Source organism: Medicago truncatula, chromosome 7, assembly GCF_003473485.1.
Source record: "Medicago truncatula cultivar Jemalong A17 chromosome 7, MtrunA17r5.0-ANR, whole genome shotgun sequence".
Taxonomy (NCBI): Eukaryota; Viridiplantae; Streptophyta; class Magnoliopsida; order Fabales; family Fabaceae; genus Medicago; species Medicago truncatula.
The window spans coordinates 22,771,171-22,783,703 of record NC_053048.1 but is presented as its reverse complement, the minus strand read 5'-3'; the positions used below and the strand labels follow the sequence as shown (position 1 = coordinate 22,783,703).

At 36.1% G+C, this 12,533-nt stretch overlaps 1 protein-coding gene and 1 long non-coding RNA gene across 2 annotated transcripts; one reads left to right on the top strand and one right to left on the bottom strand.

Moving 5' to 3' along the window:
* The first annotated feature begins 770 nt into the window (after positions 1-770).
* Positions 771-5,199, top strand: LOC112417914 (uncharacterized). Its single transcript, XR_005642929.1, has 3 exons — positions 771-867; positions 4,356-4,426; positions 4,872-5,199. It is a non-coding gene; the product is annotated as an uncharacterized lncRNA (long non-coding RNA).
* Positions 5,200-5,286: 87 nt separating this feature from the next.
* On the bottom strand, positions 5,287-7,324 carry LOC25481479 (uncharacterized). The gene is made up of 4 exons (XM_013586035.3): positions 6,839-7,324; positions 6,245-6,403; positions 6,032-6,140; positions 5,287-5,711 (listed from the first exon to the last, which is right to left on the bottom strand). The coding sequence occupies exons 1-4, from the start codon at positions 7,184-7,186 to the stop codon at positions 5,485-5,487; spliced, it is 843 nt and encodes a 280-aa protein (XP_013441489.1). The 5' UTR covers positions 7,187-7,324; the 3' UTR covers positions 5,287-5,484.
* Between the last annotated feature and the right edge of the window lie 5,209 nt (positions 7,325-12,533).

Genomic DNA, 12,533 nt, shown 5'->3' with positions numbered 1-12,533 from the left:
TTTTCCCACAGACGGCGCCAACTGTACTTGCAGAAAAAGTACGGTAAAGATTCTAGGGTTAAGAATCGTAGACTAGGGTTCTAATCTAGGGTTTTAGACTGATTATTGGATCCTTTTAGAATGACCCCAAGAGGGTTATTTATAGCCTGCTAATGGGCTTTTTCCTGTGTGACTTAAGCTCTAAGAAAGCAGGGTTTTTAGTCTTTTTAGCTCATTTAGGCGGTTTAGGGCGACTTCTAGAGGTTTCTAGAAGCCGAGGTAGACGGCGCCCTGAGGAGGACGCGCCTAGGCCTCTAAAGTCCCTTCTATAGGGCGCCTAAACCCTTCAGGAGGGCTTTTAAGCCCTTAGGAATATTATGACGGTCCAAATATGAATGGACGAACGATTGTCTTGTGCTTATATTAAAAGATAAGTGTTAAACAATTTTGATAATGAGATGATTATCAACGATTTCATAACATGAATTTGTCAAAAAAAAAAAAAAACGATTTCATAACTTGAAACCACATAGAAGATAATTATAAAGTAGAAAAAATTATTTCAAAAGTCCTTTATTTTATTTATTTGTAATACTTAAGTCATTTTTCTTATGTGTAATTTTTTTAATATTATGTAGTATATATTTTTCTTATATTTTGGATCTTAGTTGAATTTCAAAAGTTTGAACCCCTAACCCGGGGTCCTGGCTACGCCCACTGGGTGTTGCCAGTGCAGCTCAAATGGGATTGGGTGTACGTTCCTACCGTAAGGGTCGTGCAGGGGATTCTTGCCTCATGCCTTTGAAAACATTCACTGTTGCTTCTCTTTTTATTGGCAGTGCTGCTTCTGCTTCTGTTTTCATTCTTCATGCTAATGGCATTCATGGGGTAATAATTATACTACTGTCTCTTCAATCCCTTGGTTGTTGTTATTTTAAGAGTAAATATCCAATTTGATGCTCACATATTTTCGTGTAGTCCGATTTAATTTGTGACAAAAAAGATATCTAAATTAGTTGACAAATTACTCTTTACGAGAATGTAAGAGACTAATTTGAGTATTATTTTTTGTCGGGGACTAAGTCGGGCTGCTCGAAAATAGTGAAGGATTAAATTAGGTTTTTATTCTTATTGTAATTTTGTTTTATGCTTTGTAGCTTGTTTATGATGTCACTAGTTGGTTAAGGTTTTACATTGCGGATCGCATCAAGCCGCCATTGTTTTAAATTGTTGTTATAGCGCAAAAATCCTTTCTGGGAATATGCAGCTATATTGTTGAAATTGTGATTGCAATGCCACTGCAGAACCTCAAAATCATAGTAAAGTCATAGTAAAATCCTTTCTGGGAATATGCAGCTGTATTGTGACTTCGCTATTACAGTTGTGACATTCTTGCCGCACCCACATCGGCTCACAATTGTGCTGTGATTGTAAATCATAGTAAAATCTGCACTGCAACACTACAATGGAAACAATGTAGTAGATGCATTTTGCAACAGCCATATCAAGCTGAAGCAGACTATACTGTGGTAACCTTTGAAGCACAAATACTCCTTAGATTAGGCGTGTCCTGGTGCCGGATATGTGTCGTGTCCGACATGACAATAACAATGACACAAATCATTACATTGAAATTTGTCATTTTCTCAAATTTGTTGTCGATGTGTCCATGTCGTGTCCGTGTCTGCTTGATAGGTGGTAACAAATAATTTTCAATCTTCCTTTTTCTTTATATCATAGGTTTAGACGGTATTACAAAGGAGTAGAGATATTTTAGTGTGAATTGTAAAATAAATAATAAATTATGCACGCCGCAACGACATCAATACATATTACAACAACTGCAAATGACCACAATCCCGGTAATGCAATCCAAATTTTAGAACTCTGTTTGGCTTACCATGAAATTGAATGTAATTTTAGTTTTTTTGGGACTGAGTGAAAGTGGTGCATAGGGAATTCAGAGTAATGTGAATTGTGACATAAAAGAGATCTTAAAAGGGTTATGTTGGTTGTGGATGAATGTGTGTGTGTGCGTGTTTGTTCTGCATCGATGAAAAGGGATGATTTTGAGTGATAATGTTAGTTGAAAAGTGAACTGTGAAATGGGTTTTTAGTGGTTTGTGGGTTTCTGGTGGAAGCAGAAGATTGAGCTTGGAAGAGGATTTTCATACGCCAAATTTGCAATCAAATAGAAGATCTTGTTGATTGTAAGACTACAATAGGTGTGGATGAAGATGCTGTTTCTGTGGAGATATATAACGGACGAACTTATGTCGTAAAGTAATTATGGAGAGTGAAAGTGAATTTGATATGGTTTTTGTTTATCTGGTGATGGCAGGGAGATCTGCTTCCTAGCCGTTCAAGTTAACAATGGAATACAACACCACAATGCATTGTTCTTCAATGGCTTTGATGCTATGTTGTCAAATATTGCCCATGGCGGCAGCATGGTAGATTGCGGCGCTGGATTTTTTAACAACCACCATGGTCAATTTGTGAAGGACGGCGGTTGAAATGGTGGATTTTTGGCTTTTTCTGCCTTACACTACTGATAACACTGCTTTACTTTGATATCCATTCTATCAAGCTTTTGATTACACTGCTTTACGCCATGATCAAAGTGTTTCTCGACTTAAATACCATGTAAACATAATCAGATGATAAAGTAAGAGCATATTTTTCCTCATTACACTTTTATTATATGAAATTACTTTGAGGGTGTTGGGCATGTGTGGAATATGTGGTGAGTAGTAACAAAAAGAGCAAGGTATCTTGGATATCCACCCGCTACCAAAAAGACACATAAATGTATAACTGATGAACTAAAATCAAGATGACATTATGTCAACCAGGATTATGCTCCTATAAATGATAACTATATTGATGATCAACTGTTCACGACACTCTTTTGGTTTGTGGGAACTTGATAGGACCCTGAGTTTGGGCCTTAGTCCAATAAGTGTTAGTTACGTTGGGAATATTCCCTGAAATTTAGGAATGTTTCAGGGAATAGTATTGTGTAACTCGCTGAGAAATATGCTTAGAGTTGGTTAGGAGAGTTTTTCTCTGGTTAGCAACATTGTGTTCTGGTAGGAGTGTTCACACTCTTGTTTATCTTTTCCTTTTCTATTTTACCACCATTCAATAGTACTGTTTCTTGATCTTTAGTTTCTGTGTTCGATCAGAACGCAACCCACTCTTCTGGATTTTATCATCCCTCAGACAGTAGCCTCACCTGTGACTTGCTCTGTTATAGATTTTACCTTACACTTAAATGGAGCTGAATCCAATCTACGGGGACTTCGTTAAGAATCAAATAGAACAGTATAATCAAGACTAAGTTTAGGATGAACACTCTTGCCAAACGCAGAGTATATGACTAGTATATCAAGGTCGATAATAAAAAGGACAGATTGAAAACTAGTGATAGAATTGGTATGTCATAAATCAATTTAATGACTATAATTCTGCTTATGATTAATAAACCTTCCAGCATTAAGTTGCAACAATTATTACAACATGATTTAGGAATTTCAAAGAGAAGGATGGCTTAATGAACTTCATAAGACTTTAATTTGACTATTTCATCACTCACATGACAAAGCTGTGCATTTGACGATGATTCAATCCTGACAGACGACAGAATTGCAATTGCATTTTGTAATTGTAAATTGAAAGTCATGTTGGGGTTGTTAACATTTCAATTTACAAGGCAATAGCCATGGGAGCGAACTTTCCCCTCACTTAGTGGACGTGTGACTGTCCTTAAATACTGTTAGCTGTTCCCTAAGTGGATGTGCGTAGACGTACAAAGTGCGAGTGGAAGCAATTGAATTGAGAAAGTCGAGTTGTTGATTCTTCCAATTTAGATCTATGTTCCTGATGTCATCATCAGTTATGTGCATAAATGATCTGATGACTGACAGGACCTGTGGCAGGTCCGGTGTTTTGTTGAACCTGTCGTACTGGTCAATCCTGTCCAGGTTTAATAACACTACTCTTAATTGGTAGCTTGGTAACTTCAAACCTTTTTCTTACACCTAAAATATTGCAGGTGATAACTTGTTATTTCACTGTTTGTGGTGGATGATACTACTGATGGTTATGATTTATGCAAAAAGCTAAATAGGAAACCAGAGCATAAGGCATAATTGTTACTTTAAAGATGCTTTTACAGTTGTTTGAACAGAAGATGTGAAAATGCTTAGTATAATGCTTAGTTGTTATAGATGTCAAGTGATCTTCTGTATACACGACTGTGGTATCTGCTTCCTTTCGAGTTGTTTTCAGTAAAATAAAATGTATGGTCTAGATGTAAGATCTCATATGTGCTGATATTAATATTCTCACATACTACATGTTATTGCATATAGGTGGATGATTTCATTGAAGCTGGTGCCAATTTAAGAGCTAAACTTGGGTTACGTCCACGCACACCGAATAAGTAAGTAAATTTTGTAGTTCACGAAAAGAAAATGTATCTGCAAACTGAGTTATGCATTTTAAAAATGGATTGAATATTTTTGAAAATTCAGATAAATTTATGACATTGTTTTTGGCCTTTCTGAAAATGCACTCCACCTAGATAAGCTGTATCTTCTCTCTATCACAACTGAAAGAGAAAATATATAACCAAATGTCATTTTAGCCCCCCATGTACAAAATAAAATATAAAATTGAAAAATTGAGAATGATGTTAGAAAGTAAATGGACCCTTATCTTAAAATTCTAACAGATTCAACATTTCTTCATAAGTTCTTCTAGCAGGGAAATTCAGTCTTCTCTCCTGTTAAAGATTAATTTTTATTTTTGTATAATGAAGTTCATGCGTATTTTTTAATTACTTATTGGTCTTCTATGTAATAAAATAAGATATTTTGTTTTAATAGGAATATGGATGAATCATAACCAAATCCTCATTCACATCTTGTGATATTACTTGGTGGTGTGGTTCCTAGTTGGAGAAGCAGTCATAACATTTTGTGGCATGGTTCCTTGAAAGGTTGAAGGTTTGATGTGCAATTCAACAATTACATGCTTATTAGAAACACTACATCCAATTGATAGGATTTTCTATTTTTTGCCCTCTGGTTGTGTAGCTAACAATTTTGAGTATGCAACTTGGAATACATTGTCATCAATAATTTGTATTTCACTGATTTTAGTCAGCCGGCACTTTTTGACGGCACTTTTTGACACAGTTGTAGCATCAGGAAGTGTAATTTCACTTATGAATGAGTACATCATACATGAATATTTCATGTGCAATGATGCTAGTATGATGCTAGTTGTTAAGATATAGAGTACAATGAAGGATGATATTGGATTTATGAAAATATAATTATAGTTTTGTACAGTTGTCTTGCAATGTATCACAAATCATGACAAATTTGCATAAAAATATGTCAGGTAGTACAGCCACTTAGAATAACATGTTTATTAAATATAAATTTGAAAATCTTTTACAAATTTGCATGATCTTCCCATGTATAAGCTCCTTTATCATTTTGAAGTTTGGTTGATATTTTCACCTGAAGGATCTGTTGAGGAAATATAGCTCACACCGGTTTGACTATAACGAGGAAGTACATTGAACTCTCCACCAGCAAGTGATTGATCTTTTTTGAAAATAGGACGTTTAAGTTCTACATATGCACAGTATTGCAGTTTTGCCTTGGTATTTGCATCATCTTTTCTGGTTGAAGAAAGTACCATTTGAAGTGCTTCCCCTGCAAAGGTTTAGTTCAATTTCAATTCAATATTTCCGATGAATATACAAGGTAGCTTCTCCATTTATACACCTAGGAAGCCAACATCATAAAACATATTACACTTGCAGATTGTTTGGATTAGTGGCGAGTTGGTGAGAATCGCGGTTAATTAAACATATAGTGCATGTTTGGATTAGCGGCAAGTTGGTCAGAATTGCGGTATTTTTGGTACAGATAAGTTGAAAGATTGTTTGAATCTATCCTATATAACCCAAACAAAATCTTATGCAACCAATTCAATTTTCCAACCTACTCTTAACAAAATTTGATTTTCTTACCATGTGTTAGAAATAACAAGTTCTCAGTAGGATATTTATCTGCAAGCTTAATGATTGTTTGCTGATACCTAGCCCTTGCTTCAGAAAATGACTCTCCCCATTGAGGTAACTGAAATTTATGAAACAATAAGTTTTCATTATTAGACTAAACAATGTTTCTATGCATATTGTGATAAAGTATATAATAATAAAATTGAGATAAATCCTTTGTACCTCATTATACACCCTTTCAACATTATTATCCACTGTCCCAGCTGGGAGCAAGGCTTCAAGTACTGATATATCAAAACTTATATTTCCATCTTTAGGAGCAACGTTGGGACGAATAGCTACATTGTTCAACACTTCACATAATCCATACTCAATAGAAACCTTTAATTTTGGAAGTTAAGAACAAAAATTTAGCAAATTAAATTGTTGAGTTATCTATAGGAGAAACCATATTTATAGTCGATTCAGAATATAAGCTAGTTCTAATACAGCATCTTAATTAGAGGTTCACTCCTAACTAAATTTTCACCCTTGTCCTCTCTTCAATTTTACATAGAACTTATCTTATCAACAAATCACAAACCCTAAAGCAAGTAAATCTAGTTTTTGTTCATTTAGATAATAAGACATTTTATTACCATAACATTTCTTTTTGATTAAAACTTAAGAAGTGTTAACAATCAAACAATGATTGATCTTGATCTTTCCCTTCTTTCAAACAAGCAACTCTAGTTTAATATCTCTATTTTCTACAAAACACCGTGGTAATTAGAATATTTATATATTAGCAAGAGTTAGTAGAAAAATAGTTATGACCTTGACTTTTGAAGTGCCAACAAGGTTGTCTTCACCAATGAAGGTTTCAAGACCTTCATTGATGGTAGAGAGGGCGGCAATGAGTTCGACAATAGTTTGGACGCAACGAAGGAAAGGAGACACAAAAACTTGATGGATTGCATATTTGAGACTATGTTCGATCCCTTTACCAGTTTGAAAGGCCCGAATGCGACCGGCTTGAGCTAGGGGTGGATCCCACGGCCGCGATGCTGTGGTTGCCCACAAGGGATCAATGTTATCGAGACGGTCACCATGCCTCATTATGATGACATTTTGGTATGAAATGAGATGTTGGTTTTCTATAATATGTTTTCCTCTTGCATCCATTTTCCCTATATCTTTAGAATAAGAGACATTGAGAGATTATTATGGACAATCTTTGAGTTTGAGTGTTAAGAATATAATAAGGGAATGGAAATGGAAAATATGTCTTCGGTCAGAAAATTGATGTTGAGTATCAATACTTGGTCATATAAGTGGTAATTACGGTGATGCTGAAGTGTAAAGTGGGGGTGGATTCTATGGACTATGTATTTGACCTGTTCTTTTTTTTTTTTTGACACATGTATTTTTTTTTTTTGAAGGAACATGTATATGACCCCTTGTTGGACCATGATTTTTTTTATTTTATTTTTTATGGACCATGATTTTAGTTACGATTTTAGTACCAATTAATTAAGATGATGTTTGGATATGCTTTTTAAGAAGTACTTATGGATAGTGAAATATCAAAGAGATCTTGCAAAATAACTTGCAGTATATTGAACAATAGTTTCTATCTAAGTAGAAAGCTGAATTTCGTTTCTATATCTTATCTTTTAAAGGTTATGTCATTTTAACGTCTAAAAGTTAGGTTAACATGAACTTCACTACAAACTATTTTGCTATATATTCTCTAATAAATTTCACTTACTAATCTTCAACTAATAAGGTAAATTATGATTCGTACCTAATCCATAGTTTTTTTTTTTTAGGTGTACAAGTGTATCTAATCTATAGCTTGAAAGTATCTAATTCTAACCTAATTAAGTTTCCTCTACGTCGTGCATTCTACTACTCAACCGCGTTGATATTTGCGAATCATTGTTCACTGACCACACGTTCTCACGTATTGATGGCTTTCACATTACGGTGGTTCAAGAATGCCTTCCACAATTACTATGTACCCATAAAGTAACATTCAAATAAAGGGTTGAAGTAGACACTTAAAAAGTAGTCTATTAGCGGTGACTAGTCTTCCTGAGAGAATTTGTGGGACATACAAAGCAGACTCTCTAAAGTGAAAGGAGAAGATGAAAATAATTTGGTTGTATTTTATTCAGAAACGTAGAAGCAATATATACACAGATACATATCTCTAATGTGATGATTATGCTGTTATAACTCAGCAATATATTCCTACAATCAAGCTATTTTAATTTGACTAATATAACTGTTAACATATTTACAGCTAGAATCATGGGATACAATTAACTCTCATAACAACAAGAATCATAGAATATAGTTGACTTTCCTAACACTCCCCCTCAAGTTGGAGAGTGGATATCAAGAACTCCCAACTTGCACTTCATTGTAAGAAAGGATTCCTTCCCTAGTGGTTTAGTGAACACATTGGCAACTTGTTCTGCTGAAGGAACATACTCAGTTGCAATTGAACCATCTTGAATTTTATCACGAATAAAATGACAATCAATCTCTATATGTCGAGTTCTTTCATGAAATACCGGATTGGACGCAATGTGAAGAGCTGCTTTGTTGTCACAATACAACAGTGCTACCTTTGAGTGCAATATCTCCAAATCCTTCAACAATGAACGTAGCCAAGACAACTCACAACATGCGCCTGTCATAGCTCTATATTCTGCTTCAGCTGATGACAGAGAAACTGTTTTCTGTCTTTTTGTTCGCCAAGAAATTAGAGAGGATCCCAAAAAAACACAATACCCTGTAGTTGATTTTCTGGATATTGGGCAACCTCCCCAATCCGAATCACAAAAGGCACGCAAAGATAAATCATTTTGGGAAGAGAAAAATAAACCTTGACCTGGATTGTTCTTTAGATACCGCAATATTCGCATGGCAGCTTCCCTATGAGGTTTGCGAGGAGCATGCATGAATCTACTCAATATGTGCACTGAGTAGGTGATATCTGGACGAGTAACAGTCAAATAAATCAGGCGTCCTACAAGTCTCCTATATGAGGATGGATCTTTTAACAATTCTCCTTCATCTGACAATTTGACATTTTGCTCCATTGGAAAGTTCACAGGCTTAGATCCCAAACATCCTCCATCTTTTAGAATTTCCAAAGCATATTTCCTTTGCGAAATGAATATACCTTTCTTTGACCGAGAAACCTCCATGCCCAAAAAATACTTCAAGTCACCCAAATCTTTAATCCGGAATTGATTATGCAAAAATTGTTTGAGAACAGTTATGGCATTGGGATCATTACCGGTTATGAGGATGTCATCAACATAGATCAGTAAGGCAGTAAATGATTTGCCTTTCTTACATGTAAACAATGAGTAATCTGCTTTGATCGAATAAATCCAGCACGTTGAATAGATGTAGAGAACTTGGCAAACCATTGGCGAGAGGCTTGTTTTAATCCATATAAGGATTTATTGAGGCGATACACAAGGTTCTCCCCCTGTCGCTGAAAACTAGGAGAAAGAGACATATAAATTTCTTCAGAAAGATCTCCGTGAAGAAATGCATTGTGGACATCAAGTTGATGAAGTGACCAATTTTGAGCAGCAGCTAAAGCTAATAAACAACGAATTGTAACCATTTTAGCAGTAGGCGAAAAATTGTCATGGTAATCAATCCCTTCAAGTTGTGTGTAACCTTTGGCTACTAACCATGCGTTATAGCGTTCAAGAGAACCATCTGATTTGCGCTTGATGTTGTACACCCAACGACAACCAATAGCTTGCTTTCCAGGAGGAAGAGGTGTGAGAGACCAAGTATTATTTGACTCTAAAGCATCCAACTCAGATTGCATTGCTATTTGCCAATGAGATTGGGAGGCAGCTTGTTCATAACATGTAGGTTCAACATCGTTAGTAATAGTAGCAATGAAGGATCTGTGTTGTGGTGAGTAACAATCATATGATATAAAATTGCAGAGAGGATATCGTGTACCTTTACTTGGAAAAGATGAAGAGAATGACAATGATTCGGGAGAACTTACTTGGTTACACACATAGTCACTCAAGGCTGCAGGGGGAACATGAGTTCTTTGAGAACGACGCAAGGGGACTGATGGAGAAGATGAAGTGGCAGGGGTAGATTCTTCGTGTGTTGGCTGGACAAGTGAGGAATCTAAGACAGCAATGGGTATGACAGAATCTGTTTTAGGTGGTGAAGAAGAAATTGATTCATAGGGAAAAATATCCTCGTGGAAAATGACATCATGACTAGTGAAGACTTTATTAGATTCAATATCATATAATTTGTAAGCTTTCTGACCAACTGGATAACCAATAAAAACACTTTTGGTGGCACCTGGAGAAAATTTATGGGACACATGAACATTTGTAGCATAAGCTAGACATCCGAAAACTCTAAGGTGGGAATAAGAGGGAAGTTTTTCATAAAGTTTTTTGAAAGGAGTTTGATGAGAAAGTATGGGTGTGGGCAACCTATTAATTATATGAACAGCAGCGGAGACACATTCTGCCCAAAAGTTTAAAGGGAGATGCGATTGAAAACGCAGAGCTCGAGCCGACTCAAGGATATGTCTATGTTTGCGCTCAACCACCCCATTTTGTTGAGGTGTATAAACGCAAGTATGTTGGTAATTAGTGCCCTGCTGTTTAAAAAAATCTCGCATAGAGAAAAACTCTCCTCCATTGTCAACCCGAATATTTGCTATAGCAGTATTGAATTCGGTTTTCACATAAGAGAAAAAATTGGTTAGAAATTTTGTTTGTTCACTTTTATGATGCATTAGAAAAACCCAAGTAAAACGAGAAAAATCATCTACAATCGTCAAAAAATATTTTGCACCAGAGAGAGAAGGAACTTTGAAAGGCCCCCAAATATCACAATGTATTAATTCAAAAGGTTTAACAGAGGAAATTGAACTTGTGGAAAAAGGAAGCCTAGTTTGTCTTGCAAGAGCACAAACAATACAATTATTATTTTGCTTGAAAGGGAAATGAAGGAAGTTTTTGGCCATAAAGTCTAATCTATAAGAGGATAACTGTCCTAGACGTCTATGCCACAAGATACTTGATGTGTTTGAAGTGGAGGCAGCTTTGATGGTATTGACCTTGTGTGACTTAGTCATTGTAACCAAGTAATAGAGTCCATTTCGTTGTTCACCTAAACCAATCGTCATCCCCGTCATCAAATCCTGCAAAATACACAATTGAGGGTAAAAGGTTACAGAACAATTTAAATCTCTTGTGACTCGACTCACAGACATCAAATCCACCATACAAGATGGCACCCAAGTACATTCTTCAAATAAATAATAGGACTCAAAGGTAAATTTCCAGTAGAAATAATTGGAGCTTGATCTCCATTTGGCATAAGAACTGGTGGTAAAGAAATATTTTCTTTACTGTTGACAAGTAAAGATGGAGAACAAGTTATATGATCAGTTGCGCCACTATCAATTATCAACTTGGGTGCAGACAAACCTGAAGAAAGATTGACAGTATTGGCCTTGGGAGCAGCTGATTGAGATGCTCCATTGCCCTCCATAACAGACAAAATTTGTTGTAATTGTAATTCGGTTAGTCCATTCACAAGGGGCTGAACATGTGCTGCTGAGGTTTCTCTGACATTATTTGCAGAAGATTGATTGTTGCCGTTGGACTTGAAGTTTTTGGCTGTGGTATGCTTGGACTGTCCTGGTGGATAACCATGTAACTTCCAGCATGTCTCTCTAGTGCGATGATCTCTTTCACAGTAGGAACAATGCAGCGGTTTACGATTATTAGAATTGGGACGAGAGGACGGGCCAGATTTGTGTCGAATTGCAAGAGCTATTGGTTCCTCCTTTTGGACAGCCATGGTAGAAGCTTCTATTGTCTCTCTTCTTGCACCCAAATTTCGTTGCTTTTCTTCTTGAATGATGGAAGAATAATCTTGTGAAACATCAGGCAAAGGATTCATCAAAAGGAGTTGACCACGAACAACACTATAAGATTCGTTCAACCCCATGAGAAATTGCATCAACTTGCGCCTTTTGTTGTTTGCTCCACATGTACAAACAACATCATTGTAGGATCCTAACTCATCCCACAATTTTTTCATCTTTGTATAGTAAGCAGCAACTGTCATTTGATCTTGAGTAAGGTAAGCAATCTCTCTCTCGATCTGAAAAATGCGTGGTGTGTTGCTTTGAAAGAAACGATTTTGAAGATCTTCCCAAACTTCATGAGCAGTGTCATAAAAAACAACGATGTTTGCAATATCAGGGTTCAGTGAATTAAGAATCCATGACAAAACCATATCATTGCATTTTTTCCATGCTGCATAGTCTTCTGGTTTGTTTTTGGCAGATGGTGCCTTGAGGGTTCCATCAACAAAACCAAATTTAGATTTTGCATTCAATGAGATGGTAGTTGCTCGACGCCAAGTCGAATAATTGTCTCCATCGAGAGGTTTAGAAACCATAACCATTCCAGGATGATCGGAATGGTGAAGGGAGTAAGGT

What these genes read in the sequence shown, in the direction of transcription:
- LOC25481479 (XM_013586035.3), bottom strand. Translation starts at nt 7,186, where the DNA reads ATGGATGCAAGAGGAAAACATATTATAGAAAACCAACATCTCATTTCA. An exon ending in TTGGCACTTCAAAAGTCAAG is followed by an intron (nt 6,404 to 6,838) that starts GTCATAACTATT and finishes CCAAAATTAAAG; the next exon opens with GTTTCTATTGAGTATGGATT. An exon ending in TTGAAAGGGTGTATAATGAG is followed by an intron (nt 6,141 to 6,244) that starts GTACAAAGGATT and finishes CATAAATTTCAG; the next exon opens with TTACCTCAATGGGGAGAGTC.